Source organism: Danio rerio, chromosome 13 (genome assembly GCF_049306965.1).
Source record: "Danio rerio strain Tuebingen ecotype United States chromosome 13, GRCz12tu, whole genome shotgun sequence".
NCBI classification, from domain to species: domain Eukaryota; kingdom Metazoa; phylum Chordata; class Actinopteri; order Cypriniformes; family Danionidae; genus Danio; species Danio rerio.
Window position 1 is genome coordinate 41,297,362 of NC_133188.1, and position 18,118 is coordinate 41,315,479.

Below are 18,118 nucleotides of genomic sequence, written 5' to 3' on the forward strand. Positions count from 1 at the left end.
CATAACTGGAGAAAGTGTATGAGTAACAAATTAGGAACAAAAATGATGCTCTCTCCACATTACATTCCCAACAGTAAGTCAATTAGGACAATATTGTTTGACCACTTTTGAATATTACAGTGTTACAAATGATCAGTGATTTTAAACCTATGAATATGTTAATGCTAGTTTTTTTTATATATAATGTTCTGCTCTGAGCAGATGGAATGTTATTTAACATTGATTTGACACTAATGTGTGTATAGTGTTTATAGTAGTTTTTTTAAGCGTATTTGAAGCATTATTTGCAAAGAATAGCAATGTTCTACAATTATTAATCTTAGACAACATAATACAAATGTTTAATTACAGAATTTAAGAGATTGTTATTTAGTGGAAAAACATTTTCATGGATTTTCATGGAACATGGATTTTCCATTAAAACAAATGTTATTTTTCCATTTATAGAATAAAACAAATATTAATATTTTAATCAAACATATACCTAACAGTAAATCCAGAGAAATTGAGACTAGTGATGGGCGATTTGGCCTAAAATCAAAATCTCAATTAATTAAATATTTTTACTTAATTACGATTAATGAATGATTATTTTATTTATGTAAATATTTTTTTGCCCTCATAGTTCACTGAGAGGTTTTGTACAGTAAATATGCTTACATATTACAAGTGAGAGATTTTTGAATGAAGGGTGCATTACTTGATTTTAAAATAATAAAAGGAAACACACACTACTATCTATGATTACTTATTAAACATCAACGTTGAACAACTACAATAAAACGCTCATTACCTAAAACTAACTTCTCTTATAAAAAAAAGTAAAAAATTTTATTTAAAATAAAAAACTTGCACTTTTGGAAACAGAATTCATTTTTTTCAAAATAAAATAAAATGTTTTCAAATTAAAAGTAGAAAATAAAAAGTATCTCTTCTAAATAAAATAACTCTTGTATATGCTGTAAATAATATCTTAAACAGTGCATTTCTTGCAAGTTCTGTAAACAAATATTTCTATGCAACTAATAAGTTTAATGTAATGAAAAATATGCCATCTCAAGGCATCTCTGGCGCAGCATCTAATTATTGTCAAAGTAGTGCAAAGCAAGGCTTAAGAATGGGTCCATCTTCCTCAGATCAGATGTGGCTGCAAGCCGGCAGCATAAGTATGAATCAGTGATCACGTGACTCCATACGTGGTTCTGAATGACAATTTTGTTTACTCTTCGATTAATCACCCAGCCCTAATTTTCAAGTCGTCTTAATTTGTTTCCCATAATATAATTAATAATTTTAGTTTACTGAGCAGAGGTTTTCTTTTTAAAATTTTCTTTTTATTGTACAACATTTGCCAAAATGAAGTGTGTGACTGCAATACTTTCTTACATGGCCTTCTATATTTAGTTTAAATTATTATTTAAAACATTTTATTGCATTATTATGTGTATTCAAAATGCAAAATATAAAAGTAATAAACTATAAAAAACTACATTAATATTATTATTAATATAGAAATTTAATTTGATACCAAATATACTATTAAAACCAGTACACTACCTGACAAAAGTCTTGTTGTCAATTGCAATTGTAAGAGACACAAAAAAACTTCTAGCTGATCATTATTAAAAGTGGCAGAATATATCTGTTGAACTGCATCCCAATCATCACAAATACTGCAGAAGACCTATTGGAACCCACATGGACCCAATATTCTCATAGAAATCAGTCAAGTTTGGTGAAGGAAAAATCATGGTTTGGAGTTGACTTAATTTGGGGGTGTGTGAGAGATCTGCAGAGTGGAAGGCAACATCAACAGCCTGAGGTATTAAAACATTTGTGCTGCCTATTACATTACAAACCACAGAAAAGTGCAAATTCTTTAGCACGATAGCGTTAAGTTTTATACAAGGTTCTACAGGATTGGCCAACCCAGTCACCAGAAATTAACATTATTGAGCATGTCTGGGGTAAGATGTAGGAAGAGGCATTAAAGATGACCTTGATAAACTGTGGGAGTCCTGCAAGAATGCTTTCTATCACTTCTGATACCAAATTATCAACTAAAAGTCAAGTTTTTATTTGTTATTCCTAAAACTTTTGGACTTTTGTCAGGTAGTGTATATAACAATTTTATGTTTAAATCTTAATAAGTATAATAAAAAAAACACATACTTTCATAATACTTTCCTTAAAAACACATTTATTTATTTTTCATTGTAAAATATTACTTTTAAAAGTAACTTTACCCACCACTGTATATATGCAGCAACACACAAAAGCCAAAACTGTAAACTGTTAATAAATTCACGGAGAAACAAATGACAAATTCTAAACAGACACAGTTGAAGTGACAATTATTGGCCCCTTTGATTTCCCAAATGACGTGTAACAGAGCAAGGGCGTTTTCACAGCATGTTAGATAACATTTTTTCATCTGGAAATTTTTCTATTTATTTTATTTCGGCTTGAATAAAAGCAGTTTTAAATGTTTTTAAAAAATATTTAAAGGTCAAAATTATTAGCCCTTTCAAGCTATATTTTTCCGATAGTCTACAGAACAAATCGTTATACAAATACTTGCCTAATTACCCTAACCTGCCTAATTAACCTGATTAAGCAAGTTAAGCCTTTAAATGTCACTTTAAGCTGAATACTAATGTCTTAAAAATATCTAGTAAAATATTACACCTTCTACTAAATATTTTACTGTCATCATGGCAAAGATAAAATAAATCAGTTATTAGAATTGAGTTATTAAAACCACTATGTTTAAAAATGTGTTAAAAAAAATCTGTTCTCCGTTAAACAGAAATTGAGGGAACAAATAAACAGGGGGGCTAATAATTCTGACTTCAAATGTATAGGCAGACAGACGGATAATTAGCTAGACAGATAGATGAATTACATCTATTAAAATTATGCATATATGCTATAGACAACTTATGACGACAGTAAAACATTTCTTTGCAGCCTACAAACTATCTCAGAGAAAGATTTCCCACATCTGACGAAAGTGAAAACTTACTGCTATAAACTGTGCTTTCATTTGACTCACAGAAAAAAAAAGCTGAAAGCCTGTAAAACAGGTGTCTGTAAGATCTCCGTCTTTCATTTTAAAGCTACTTTATGATAATTGCGGCTGGTACAGTAGCTCCTTTTCTCTCGCTGCAGTTTGATCAAAGCTACGAGTGACCTATTACCTGCCATGACTTGGTACATTTAAAAAGGCAGTTTTCAGATCGGCTTTAATTGGGAGGGACTGAAGAATAACGCTCCAGAGGAAGTCTACTCCAATTAGAGGCAGAAAAGGGCTGCTCGTCCAATGTTCTACCGCTGTCAGTGGATCCTCTGAAGCCACTGATGTTCACCTCGAAATGTCCTTACCACTGTAGTGCATCTATCATACTTAGAGATGGCGGAAAATAACAATCTTTCATCCTTAATGAAATCTAAAAGCATTTTGTGTTTAACATTTCAAAGGATGCAGTCATTCAGATGCTAAAAAGCGCAGGAACATGCCAGTTACCATTGATCATAGTTTGCATCCCAAGAGCTGATGAAGCTAAAAAAGTGCATGTGAATGAGAGTAGCTTGCTTAGAGGAGGTCTAAGATGATCTCTCTGCTGCGTAAACCTCTTTCTGTCAGCTTGAGGAACCTCAGCCTTGTACCATGAGGGGTTTTTAGAGCAAGTGAAGAGTAACCCACACGATGACCGCGGTAGCATGTGGTTTGCCAAGAAAGCCACACAAATTCGCCTTGCAAAGCGGCTGAGAGTGAGTGACTGCTTGAGAAAAATTATACCAGCTTATTACATGCCTCATTTTAAGCCATGATATCCTGCTCCCTGTCATCCATATCGCTCGGCAATTATGGGACATTTTCCGAGACTTCCACCCTCTTTGAGATCATTTAGGGTACTGATGCGGACGAACTTAAAAGAGCGGCTCTGACTTGAGCAATTTGGCCTGAGCATTAGCGTTGGTCTGGAGTTAATGCCCTTCAATCTCAAACAGTGCCTTCGGAAGGTCTTGCCTCGGGGTGTTTTGCAACGAAACGTTCAATAATGTGGACCTGCCGGCAGTATTTTTTCCTTCCTACCCCATGATTGACCGACGACTACAAAATAGCGAGCATTTGTGATTGCTGTCACGATTAATGGACCTACATCAGATGAAGGCTTCATCAATATTTGCTTGACTTTAAATCTTTTTTAATGCTGAAATCTTTTGATCTGCCGCCGAAGGTCTCCGGGGCGCACTGGCGATTAAGTAGCTTGTAGAAAAATCCCCCAAGTCCTGCACTTCATAATAGGACAAATATCTGCGGGGGAAGCCTGTGACCGCAAGAATGGAGACTTATCTGAAAACTAGCGATTAATGAGGATGAATGCTGAATGACTATATGGAGCGTCTACCTTCTCCCTCCCCTGGCGTTCCAGGCAGGTTTACCAGCGTTGATGATGGAAAATTACCCCTTTGAGACTGAGCCATTCATTAATTTGAGATGCTTGTTTGGACTGATATAAGGCTTTCACGCAGTTCGCGATTGCTGCCGGGAGGCAAACACTCACCTCATTAGCAGTTAACTCCAGATCCCGCTTTAAAAATCTGCATTTCAACCACTAACTTCTCCACGTGGTTGGCGCAGTCTGCTTCTTAAACATTCAAAAGCGGTCAATAGGGACAGGTGATTGCGAGCTCATTCGGTGGTTAATATCGACAGAGCGAGCTATGAAAGACACACTAAAGGAAATCTCGAACATAAAACTCCTATTGGATAAAATAAGTCCGCAAACACTTCGAGAGGATGGTTATTGCTCATGTTTGCGAAATGCTGACTTGGCTGGATGGGTGCCAGTTGTGCTGATAAACACTATTATGGGATGTATAAATATAGATCTCTGTAAAGAGAAGAACAAGAGAGGAAGAGAGAGAGAAAAAGAGAGGGTGTGTGTGTGTGTTAGTGTTTTCCTTACGGCCATTCAGAAATACTGTTGTTTAATGTATGAATGGTAAGCACATCCATTAAAAATATAGACGGAGGGAAAATATGTATGTAATGGTTTAAAATGCAAGAGTAACTTGCGCTTATGCGCCATTTTCCAACATAATTAGCTGCTTATTTTACACTTAATGAACTTTTATTAGAAACAAATATTAGCCATCTCGATTATTGCTCATAAAAGATAAACAGATTATGCTGTATATTGTGTCACATGCATCATTTGTGCTACATACAAGAAGATATTTTGCAGAACATGTTTAACCAAACCACTGTCGATTCACACTGACTTTCATAGTGAGGATTTCTCCTACATAAGTCAATAGGATGATTAACTTTTTTGGTTAACAACATTCTTCTGCAGAAATAGTAATATATTAAGTAGTTTTATAAATGTGTACTGTTACTTTCCCTTGAGTACATTTTTAGTGCTGTATCTATACTTTTACTCCACTACTTTCCTTCACCTGCAGTCACTACTTTATTATTCCCTGTTCATGGGGATTAGAAAAATCAGTCCTGTGATTCCTGTCCAATCAAATCGCACATAGAAAGTCAACCGAATCATAATGATCTACCTCAAGACAATTTATAAAAATGCAGCAAACTGTTTGGAAGCATTAAAGGTGTCCAAGAAGATGTCCAAAATCTTTACACACATTGACTAAGAGACTAGATGCACGTCACTGATGGGAAGATTGATATCTACTGTATGATGACCTGTATGAAATAGCCTTAAACATACAATACGGCTCTTTAAATATTATTATTTATTATTAAGATTATTATTATTTGTACATAGCAATAGTTCTGTTTAGAACACAGGTGTCAATTCTAGTTCCTGAAGGGCCGCAACACTGCATAGTTTAGTTTCAACCCTAATTAAACACACCAGATCAAATTAATTGGGTCCTTCATGCTTGTTTGAAACCTACTGGTAAGTGTGTTGGAGCAGGGTTGAAACTAAACTGTGCAGAGCTGCGGCCCCCAGGAACTTGAAATTGACTCCTGTGATTTAGAACAATATTGTACTGTATGCTGAAATATAAAATGTATGGTGCAATTTCAAACTAACTAACTAACTAACTAACTAACTAACTAAAGACCTAGTTGGTAAATAGGCTATGTATATTGTTTTTAAACTTTAACAGAATAATAATAATAATAATAATAGTATATATATATATATATATATATATATATATATATATATATATATATATATATATATATATATATATATATATATATTGCTAAATCAGATATATAATTAATATTAGTAGTTCTAATATTAATGCAATAAATAATTGTATTATCAATATTAATACTAATATTTAAAAAAATATTACTGTTAATATCTTTAAGGTCCTATATACAGTGCATCCGGAACTTATTCATAGTGCTTCACTTTTTCCACATTTGTTTATGTTACAGCCTTACTCCAAAACAGATTAAATGTATTTATTTCCTCCAAATTTTATACACAATAGTCCATAATGACAATGTAAAAATTTTTTTTTAAATTGTTGCAAATATATTAAAAATAAAAAACCTGTAAAATCACATGTACATAAGTATTCACAACCTTTGCTAAATTCTTTGTTAATGCACATTTGGTAGCAATTACAGCCTCAAGTCTTTTTGAATATTATGAATTTTTGACTATACCTCTTTGCAGTGCCTCTCAAGCTCCATCAGGTTGGATGGGAACCGAAGGTGTACAGCCATTTTTAGATCTCTCAAGAGATATTCAATAGGATTTAGGGTGCTTTCACACCTACACTTTTGTTTCGGAACGTATCTCGTTTGCCCAGTTAGCGCGGTTCGTTTGGCATATGTGAACAGGGCAATCGCGCTCTGTTCCGCGCCAAAGTAATCGCTCTGAGATTGCTTGAATGAGGTGGTCTCGGCTCGATTAAAACGAACCCTGGAGCGGTTCGATTGTAGTGAGAAAGCGATCCGATCCAAGCGCGGTTATATCACAGTGTTTTATGGATATGTAAAAGGCTTACGGCTATATGAAGAGAGAATTATGAGTGGGGTGGGAAGTTTCGCGAGTCTCCGGATGCCCGCAAACGAGTGATGATCTCCCGTTAATCTCACATCTCCATCCCGGTCCTCAAATAGGCATCGTCGCGCACCCTTCTCACCCCTCCCCATCGCGTCTCTCCTCAGACACGTCACGCGCGCACCCTGTCAATCACCACCAAACCACCACCTCTCCTGACAGCTCAGCAGGACGCTGCAGAAAAAACCATGACACTCTGACCAATGTAAGGAGAGTTTACTCGCACGTGACTTGTTTTAGCTCTTTTATTTCGATTAGAAACTTTGTAGTGTGAAAGCCAACCGCTCCAAAAGCAAAGAGCAACAATGTAACAATTGTAATCTCTGTTTTGGAACAACTGAATCGATCCACAGGTGTGAAAGCACCCTTAGGTTTAGGCTCTGGCTGGGCCACTCTACCATACATTTGGCTGGACATTTATCGAGTTGTTGTGAAGCCACTCCACTAATATTTTGGCATGTGCTTTGGGTCATTGTCCTGCTGGAAAATTAACTGTTGCCTAAGTCTGAGGTCAAGAGCACTCTGAGGCAGGTTTTCATTCAGGATGTCTCTGTACACTGCTGCTTTTATCTTTCCCTCTATATCCTGACTAGTCTTCCAGTTCCTACTGCTGAAGAACATCACCATAGCATGATGATGCCACCACCATGCTTCACTATAGGAATGGTATTAGCCTGGTGATGAGCGGTGCCTGGTTTTCTCCAAACACAACGCCAAGCATTCACTCCAAAGAGTTCAATTTTAGTCTCAAAAGGCAAATGCCTTTTGGCAAATTCCAGGCAGGCTGCTATTTGCCCTTTCCTAAGGAATGGCTTCCGTCTGGCCACTCTACCATACAGGCCTAATTGGTGGATTGCTTCACAGATGGTTGTCCTTCTGTAAGGTTCTCCTCTCACTACAGAAGATCACTGGAGCTCAGACAGAGTGACCATCAGGTTAATGATCACCTACCTGACTACAGCTCTTCTCCCCCAATCACGCAGCTTAGATGGCCAACCAGCTTTAGGAAAAGTGCTGGTGATTCCAAACATCTTCCACTTACGATTGATGGAGGCCACTGTGCTCATTGGAACTTTCAGAGCAGCTGAAATTTTTCTGTAACCTTCCCCACCTTTGTGCCTCGAGACAATCCTGTCTTAGAGGTCTACAGACAATTTAGACTTTGTCTTTATGCGTGGTTTATTCTTTGATATGCACTGTCAACCCTGAGACTTTATATAGACAGGTGTATTACTTTTCAAATCTTGTCCAATCAACTGAATTTACCACAGCTGAACTCTAATTAAGCTGCTCAAACATCTTTTTTGACATATTGATCATATTTGACAGTTAAAAAAGTAAAACAAGCATACGTTTTATAAGTCTTTAAAATAAATACTACTGGAAATTATGACATTATTTTTTACAACATAATTTCCCTGTCACATATTAAATAAATTATAGAGAAATAGTACTCTATTTATACTAAACTACACACACACACACACACACACACGCACACGCACACGCACACGCACACGCACACGCACACACACACACACACACACACACACACACACACACAAATATGCAACAAAAACACATGTACAGTAATTGTCCAAAAGCAAATAAGGCAGACAACGCATAAAACTCTCAGATTTATAAGCCTCATAAGTCATGGTAATGAGATACAGGCTGAGCAGATTGAAACCATGATGAATAATTCAATGCTAGTTATGCAAATAAATTAATGATCATTTTCTTTTATTGTCTTCTGATTTATGTCCTGTCTGTTACTCATCAGCCCATACATATACATGCGCAAGAATTCAAAGAAGCTCAACATCAGTATGCAATGACAGATCATGTTATAGAGAAATAGCAACCACGTTTAAAGTTCATTTGTTACATAAAAGCTCGACTAAAAATTAATAAAAAATAAAGTAAGAAGCAACAGTGTGCCAACTTTTTTTTGTTGCACTTTTTCATATTACTCCTACTATCGTAATAAGTTTGGTCATAAAATCGGAAATATCTTCTTTTACGCTTCCGAACATGATGGACACACAGATGAACTCCCAACTGTGTCACAGTTTCGGTGCATTACCAAAGTGTTGCATCAACTATTTGTCCAATCGCTGCATGTGAAGTTGTACATCCAAACCAGCCTGACCCGACATGCCACCAACTGATATCATGACATCAAAGTAGAATATTTCAGACTGCTTTGTCTTTTGATTCGATTTGAAATAAATTCTATACGCAGTATGCTGTGAATTTAGAGGAGGAGGAGAGGACAGCAGAAAGAGAGAGGCGAGGTATCATGCAAGTTCCTGGCTAATCTATTTATAGCTGCACCTAGGGCAAAAGATGTTTTTAGAGAGCGACCTACATAGACAAATCGATGAGACTTTGTTGGTCCATATGAAAGTTAACAGTATAACAGTTCCTTGTTTGAAAAATAAATAATTAAAATAAAAGAGCATGTTTTTAAGTTATATTCTGAGACAAATGTTTGACTGCAGGAAATGAAATGTACAAAAAAAAAAAGAAAAAGAATAGACAAATAACGATTGGATCAGGCATAAAGAACTTTGGCTACTCATTAGTTACGGTCTAATATCCTGCTCTCATTTTTACGATGACCAGTATTTTGAGTCATCTGAAGAAGCTTACTGTAGGAGACTTCAGTGTGGATCAAAAAGGATAAACCGCAGGATTGTTTGTCATTTTAAACTGCATTTAAATTCTGAATTGAAATTTCATTTGAAATGAGTTAGCAAACGTTTGAATGCTTTCTGGATTCAAACAACAAACAAGAGTAAAACAAGACTGGAGTCTGTTCTTTATCCCTTAACGATCTAAGATTATTTGGCAGATCCTGAAATTTGAATCGTGATAACTGATCTCTGGCTAATTTGATTTTTCAAATAGGTTTGCAAATCAAATAAAAATATCTGGATGAAATGATCTGAGATTACTGCAAATGCTTGTGAATGCTGTGAAAAATAGATCTATCGACACTCAAAGTAACGATTATCAATTTAGACATTGACTGGAGGTCTTTTACAATGTAGCACGTACGAACACATGCACAAATGCATGCACACACACACAGACATGCAACATTAATTTAAAAAAATCTCTCAACAAGAATATTGTCCATGTCTATTATCATACAATCTCAAAAATTGTAATAAAGCTGGGGTGGTATCTTTTCAAGGTAACTTTACATGTTTAATTTAAAAAGGGCCTTTATAGTTTCCTAAGTGAAGTTTCATAAACTAATTTCGAAAAGAAGTATGTGATATGATTGAGCATGACTGGATTCCTAATCGTAATCATTAATAATCCAATCAGATTGATCCAAGTTTACAATAAATATCTTTGTTTTGGAAGAATCCCCCCTTCCACCCCATCTCCTCCTTTTCCTCTCTTTTCAAAGGGGAGCTCTCGAGACCTACCTGATCTCCGACCCCCTTATTGACCAGACAGGAGCCTTGGGCTCAGTTATCTCTGAGCTGAGGGTTCTCTCCCAGGACAGCATGCCAACCCTGCTTTTAACACCAAGCATATCTAAGTGTGAACTCTTAAAAAGTATATTAATACCTAAACTGTGCTAGTCACTAAAAAGAATGAAACATCCTCCTTTATATATATATATATATATATATATATCAGTAGTTAGTACATACATTCAGCATCAACTTTGCTTTAAATGACACAGTTATTGTATTTGAATTAAAGGCTGATTTATACTTCTGCGTCAAACACCGGCGTATGCTATGGCACAGATGCATAGCCCTTCGCCGTGGCTGTCGCCGTCACTGACGTGCACCTCTCAAAAAATGTAACTACATGTCGCAATGACGCGTAGCATAAGCTCTGTGATTAGTCGGCTTGGTAGCGCTGACGAGTCTGGGCGGGACCGAGAGCCGCGCGAATGGCGCGAGTGATTGTTAACAAGTGTGGAGTCCCGTGAAGGAGCTCTGGATAGAAAGTTTTGTTTTGTGTTTACCTCATAGTTAAAGTTGTTGCACGTCCGCCGGTTCCTGCCTCAAAATGAGCGAGTTTGAGCCACTTGTACATCCCGGACGTGTTCAGGAAAAGCAAAAAAGCAGCGAAGAAACTCAACACAGAGGAACATTTACACCTCACTGCCAACTAGCGTTTCGGAAGTGTTAATGCAGACCAACAGAGACAGCGCACAGAAGTATAAATGCACAGCCACGCGGGTTGCATGCGCCGTGGGTTACACCGGTCACCTGACGCAGAAGTATAAATCAGGCTTAAGCCTGCTTCCAAGTAGGTTTGAGCTCACAAATCTGTTGCTATGACAACAAATCCTGAATGAGTTTTGAAAAACAAAACTATCCTGAATCAAGACAAATCATCAATAATCAAATTCAGCTAAATATTAACATATGCACAAAACAAAAAAATCAAAACAAAAGCAATAAAAATGCAACGAACGAACGAACGAACGAACGAACAAACAAACAAATCTTAACCAAAAAAATAAATAAATTCTATCCAAAAGTGGGGAAATTTATAACTAAACAAAAAACAAAACAAAAAAAAAAAGAACTCAAAACAGTACATGTCAAAATAAAACAGAATACCCCAAACAAACTAAACAAGACCAAATAACAAAAACACCAACCCTGGCTCATCCTGAAAACCTACCACTATATACATTTCTGGAGAGCACCAAATTTTGTTTTCGCGAATCCACCAGAGGCCACTGTGTATGTTTTTTCAGATATCAAATTTCTCTCTTGAGTGCCCTTTCCCACTGTAGACTGACTGACCAATCAACTGACCCAACCTCCTTCTTCCATAAACCCAACCAATAATGTTTTCAATCCAGAAAAAGAAAAGCCCTTGCCTGATTTTTACCACCTTTTCAGATTTTACCACAGTCTCACTCTGTTATTTACTTGTTTATTTTATTTTTTTTGGCTTCTGTTTTTGTTGTACTCGCTTTCTGGTATGGTTCTTTGCCAGACTCGAACCCTTTAGTCACAGTCTACTCCTCTCTGCATCTCAAGTCTGCTGACGTACATAGTGAGCTAAATGGACAAACTAGTAACAGCGGGAAAGCCGTCCACACTGAGGTAATCGGTCAGCTGGTAAGCGCAAAAAAGGAATGGTGTCATAACCCCCCCCCCCCCCCATAGCATTCGTCATATCACCCTGTAGCGTTCATTTTAAAAATGAAATGCAGCCACACGTACATGTGGCTACATAATTTGCTATCCAACTTGAGGATATTGAGTCCAACTTGTGATGATAGATTTATCCCAGCATTTTTTGAGTTAGGACTATAGCGGCTTCCTTGAGTTTTATCTTCCATAAAAAATGGCCTCAATTCAACCCTGTCTGGACAATCGGAGAGCGATTACTCAGCTATCGTAGCTCTCGGGCACTCGGAGAAAATACCCATGGATGCCCAAGCAAACCTTTTAAAGCTGTCTGGAGCATTTGCCTTTCGCATTGTAAATTCATTGATTTCAGCAAAGTGCATGTTTGGAAAATTAACTGCACTGTTCCCCCGAAGGCAATGACTTACACACACTTTGTCTTTCCCAGTAGTGGCTGAAGAAATTAGCGCTGATGGTATCTTAGAGCAAACATTCAACAGTCATATCTAGACACATTTCAGTGCCCTCGAGAGATCCAAATGCACTTTCTCTGTTTACTACATTTTTCATTCTGCGGAGAGCTTTAATTCCATTGTGTTGTGCCCCCCAGGACCACCATAAAGTCTAGCTTAAATGTCAGAATCACTCTCAACATATGCCAGAAACACATTTACCTTCATTCTGGCCCTGTAACTGGCCTATTGATTTTCTTGCAGTTCGCTCTGAATGGCGGCAATCTTAGATACTGTTCTAGCAGTGCAGCGTTCAAAAGATCAACTGTACAACAAAAAACTAGCCTGTAACTGAGAAAACGACATCTCATTCTCACTCTTTAACACTGTGAAATGTGGTATTTAGAAGGGAAAAAAAGCACTTTTAAAAGGGCTACGGGCCAGCAGTTCATTTCAAATCAATTCTGAATGAAAGTCATGCTTTAGGGAAATTTAAGTGCATGCATGGGTTTTCGTCGTCTAAAATAACTTGCTTAGACTTATACTTCACTAAATTACCTTCAATGATTTGACAAATTTACCCCCCAGAATCCATTTATTAGTCTATTGTCAGGAAATTGTGCAAGGATGGTTCAATTTCCTAAGTGATGTGGAAATTTAGTGCTGACATTTGGCTGTCTACAATACATTCATTGTTAGCAATGGGCGTTTTGTGTCGAACTCAATAAACATCATAAACCGCACTGCATATAGTTCCTAATTAGCTGTAATTTTTTTTCCCAGACAAAACTAATTGACTTTGTTCAAACTATTGCTTCTTCAGAGAACATTAGTGGAACAAATGTGGAAAAAGCTCTTATTATCAGACATACCGCAGATGGCGAGTGTTTATCTTACTAACCTTTAGGGGCTCCCAGCACATTTTGGAATGGAGCAAAGCAAAATGTAGGTTATTTGGGATTTTTTTTTTTGTTTCATTATGCATATTTCAAGGATTTTTTATCTGTATGATGGCGCCTGCGGTAATGTATCTGTATATTATTGTAGTCACTGATATCATAGAGGAGAGCCAAGGCAATTGAGACAAATAAGAGTAATGACAATATCTCAGAATATAAGATATTTTTTTAATTAGATATCATCCTATAAATACAGGTCATTTTTGGGAAAGAAGAACACCAATATAGTTTAAGAAAACTTTTTACAGAAATCTTATTTTTTATGCTATCTTCATCCAATTTTAAATAAAAACACATAAGAGACTTTGCTTTCAAGCCATATTTTTTGTAGTTCATTACATTAATGTTTTTTCTGTGTTTGTATATGGAAAAACAATATTAAATACAAATTTACTTTCTCATTACTTTATGATGTATAACTTTTTATATTCTTCAGCATTTAGTAACTTTTTAGATCACAGTAAAGTTCAATGATACCTTGATAATGTTTATAGCTCACTGGGTTCAAGAACTATTTAAAGTTAGGTACAGTAGGTGTAGATCCTCAGAAGTAAGTGCTGGCAAAAAGGTTAAAGTTTTTTAAATTAAGTTTCACAAACTACTGTTATGTGAACAAATAAAACACTATGTAACTGAAAATTCTTCAATCATTTATTAACCCTGTTGTTCCTCTAAATCTATGTACTGTACTTGTGGAACATAAAACATATTTAGAGAAAGGGTGTCAGTATTTTCACTGTTTTGATGACAAACAATAGACAAAATATTGTCTTTTGTGTAACAATAGCAAGAAAAGAAAGCTCTTCAGGTTTGAAATACCACAAAGGTCTTTACTGTATGTAATGTTTTCGTGAACCATCTTTGTTTCCCTCAATATTTATACATGTCTACATAAATACGATCTGGTACTTTACTGTAAGGTTGATGAGTGTTTCATAAACATAATTTATGATGTGTCCTGCGGTGTCAATATTCTCCTTGGGTTTCCAAAGACAAGTAGATAATGAAGCCGCTCAATCAAAACAAACCACACAATCCCATTGACTGAATTCAATCGCTCATGATGTCTTTCATTCAAGCAAGTCTTTTACCAATAATATTTAAAGCTAGTGCAATGGAAGTCAATCTTAGAATTTTAAAATAGTAAATAGTAAAAATAATAAAAATAGTGTCACTGTAGAGACACAGACAGTTTGCATGCTTTTAACGAGGAATTGATTGTGACAGAGATATTTTAGAATCAAAACTCTCTTTAAAGTAGCCCATGTCCACAAAATCTAAAAAAAAAACAACATAAATCAGGCATGAAAAGTCCACATTGTGCCATGCTTTAATCAATATTATGACTTAAAAATGCATGACTACATTTTTTAAATTATGACTTAGCCCAATTTAAAACTTTAAATATCATAATTATGACTTAAAGACACTATAGAATGAAAATCTAAATATAAACAACTTCAGCACATGAAAACAACATATTTTGAGCCTCTCGAGAAAATAGTTTTCTCGTTCTCATGTCATCCTGTGTGTAAAATCCCACCAATAAAATCAGAAAGGTCAATCAGAAAATAAACACTGTTTTTTTCCTTATTTTACTTGATCTAAGCTTGTATTGAACATACTGGACTATCGATGTGGGAATCTTATTTTGAAAATGGGAGAGGCAGGAAAAGTAAATCAGCTTTCTGTGCAACATTCAGCCATGCGTCTCATCAGTTCAAAGCTCAACACACAAAATGTGGGATAAACAGATGATATATTTATTCAGCGCCACCCCAGAACGGTATAAATTCTGTTTACGTGTATATTTAAACCTGTATATTGTGAAATTTGCTGTGCATGTTTGTAATAAGGCAACAGACATGTAAACTGTTGAATATACAGTTTACTGCACAACTATGCGTCGTTTCATCCATTGTTTTAAATTTGTTTAACAAATATCTGTATACTTGAATATAGGTTAGTTAGTTGTCTTTTTTTTGTCCTTGGCCAATCACATACTCTCACATTATTAGTGGAGTGTAAGCGTTATCCAAATAATTTTTCACATAGATATAAAAATAAACTTAAATTAAATATATTGTTGAAAGTTTTACAATATGGTGTAATAAAATTTGAATGTGCATTGTTTTTCTCATTATTTACCACACATACATAGACATTTAAATTTAATTGAGAGTTTTGAAAAAGTCATAAAATTTTAGTAGTAAAAATGTATATGAACCCTGAACTTAAAAAAAAACAGTTCTAAATTTATCGCCTATAATTATAGTTTAGCCTATATTTTACAGTGAAAAGTGATTCATTCATTATAGCTTTCAATACCTGTGGTTATAAATTCACATATAAATAATTTCTGGATTTTTTTTTTTAACTTACCTAAGACAGACATACTATGTAGATAACAATTTAACAAACTGAATCAATGCACTAGAACATATACACTGTAAAAAATGTTGGGTTCCATCCGATCGATGTGGCAACATCTTATTAGTTTTTACCAATTTAAGTGAATTGAACATAAATTAAACAAGTTATCTGAAAAAAAAAATCTCAAGAATTGTGTTGTTTCAGCTCGGTTTGAATACGTAGTTTGAGCAAACAGCAAACATATTTTTTTTGAGTGTCAACATTCTAGTGTAAAATGGACGGCAATAATCATTCGTTTTTCTGAGGCACATTTATAAAACATGAACTATCGTAAAATATTGGCTTAGTCCAAGCTGTCTTTGAAACAATATTTAGACAACTTTAATCTTATAATAATGACTTCCAAAGTCAAAATACATTTACATGCCTGAATTGTTTTGGATAAGTAGTTTTAACAAACAGCAAACATTTTTTGAGTGTACTTATGACAAAATTCTAGTTTAAGATGGACAGCAATAATCTTTTTTTTTTTTTCTGGCACATTTATAAAACATTACTCAGATGTCTTAACTAAACTATGACCTAGTACTGGCTTGGTAGAAGTGCTTTACAACAAAAAACTAAATTTCAAATTTCAAGTCACAATTCCAACTTTTATCTTATGACAATGACTTCCAAAGTCAAAATTTGAACTCAGTAAACCACTATTTAGATTTTTAAACTTGATTTTTTTAATACATAGTTTGAACAAACAACAAACAATTTTATGAGTGTACTTATGTCAAAATTTTAGGTTAAGATGGACACAAATAATCTTTTTTTTTTTTCTAAGGCACATTTATAAAACATTGGTCAGAAGTCCAAGCTGTCCATGAAACAATATTTAGATTTTTAAGTAAAAATTTTAACTTTTATCTTATAACAATGACTAATGAAGTTAAAATTTGGAATCAGTTAACAAATATTTTTTATTGTTATGCCTGAATTGTTTTGAAAATGTAGTTTGAACAAAAAGCAAACATTTTTTGAGTGTATTTATGTCAAAATTCTAGATTAAGATGGACACCAATAATATTTTTTTTCTAAGGCACATTTTTAAAACATAAACTATGAATCAATATTTAGATTTAAGTCATAATGCCAACTTTTATCTTATTATAATGACTTCCAAAGTCAACATTTGGAATCAGAAAACCAATATTTAGATTTTTAAGCCTGAATTGTTTTTAATAAGTACTTTGAACAAACAGCAAACAATTTTGGAGTTTACTTATAACACAAGTCTAGTTTAAAATGGACACCAATAATAATTTTTTTCTAGGGCACATTTATAAGACATTACTCAGATGTCTTGACTGGTCTAATACTGGCTTAGTCCATGCTCTTTGAAACTAAGATTTTTAAGTAATAACTTCAGCTTTTATCTTATAATAATGAATTCCGTAGTCAAAATTTGGAATCACTAAACCAATATTTAGATGTTCATGCCAGCATTGTTTTTCTCATATGATGGAAATTAGCTTCCATAGTTGTATAGGAAACTGCACATTTTTTTTTTTTTTACATTTTTAGGTTTTACAAAAGTACACTATATTGCGTAAGATGTTTTGCTACCGACCTGCCGGTTGCTCAGTGTGCTGCAAGTTTTCCACAGGTGCAAAAGTGGGCTGTAACTCTGTGCTGATGTCTGTGCTTCTCCAAGACACGACTGAGATCGGAGGAAGCGATGACGTGTCTGTCTTCACAGGGACACAGCTGACATTGTTGATGCCATCCTTACAGGAAAACGTCTCAGGACATGACTGAATCAAGCAGTCATCGTAATTATATTCACAGTTTTCCCCCTGAAAAACACAAAGGAGACTTTTCTCTCAACATAAATCTCTCTCTAAGTGTTTCTGAAATGCCTGCTGGGATATGGTTTGATGCTACGCCATAATAATAAGGCAGGTTTCTGAAATAATTGCGCGAGTATGTGGCATTACAGTGAGCAAGTATGAAGTTTGATGCAATATGCTGAAATAAATGCAGTGTGCACAACAAGGCTAGGGGCATTAGGTTTCAAGCATAGTGAAAAACTGAAATACGTCTGAATAAGAGGATAAATTACAGTAGGTAAAGCCCTGCATTTACACTATCAG

At 35.1% G+C, this 18,118-nt stretch overlaps 1 protein-coding gene across 7 annotated transcripts in view; it reads right to left on the minus strand.

The window, feature by feature from the left end:
• The window catches only part of eys (eyes shut homolog), a 522,196-nt gene that overhangs the window by 152,934 nt on the left and 351,144 nt on the right, over nucleotides 1-18,118 (minus strand). For all 7 annotated transcript variants that reach the window (XM_073920212.1, XM_073920209.1, XM_073920210.1 and 4 more), the window contains one exon: nucleotides 17,596-17,821. In XM_073920212.1, the coding sequence (XP_073776313.1) occupies nucleotides 17,596-17,821 (226 nt within the window). The remainder of the gene's footprint in view (nucleotides 1-17,595; nucleotides 17,822-18,118) is intronic.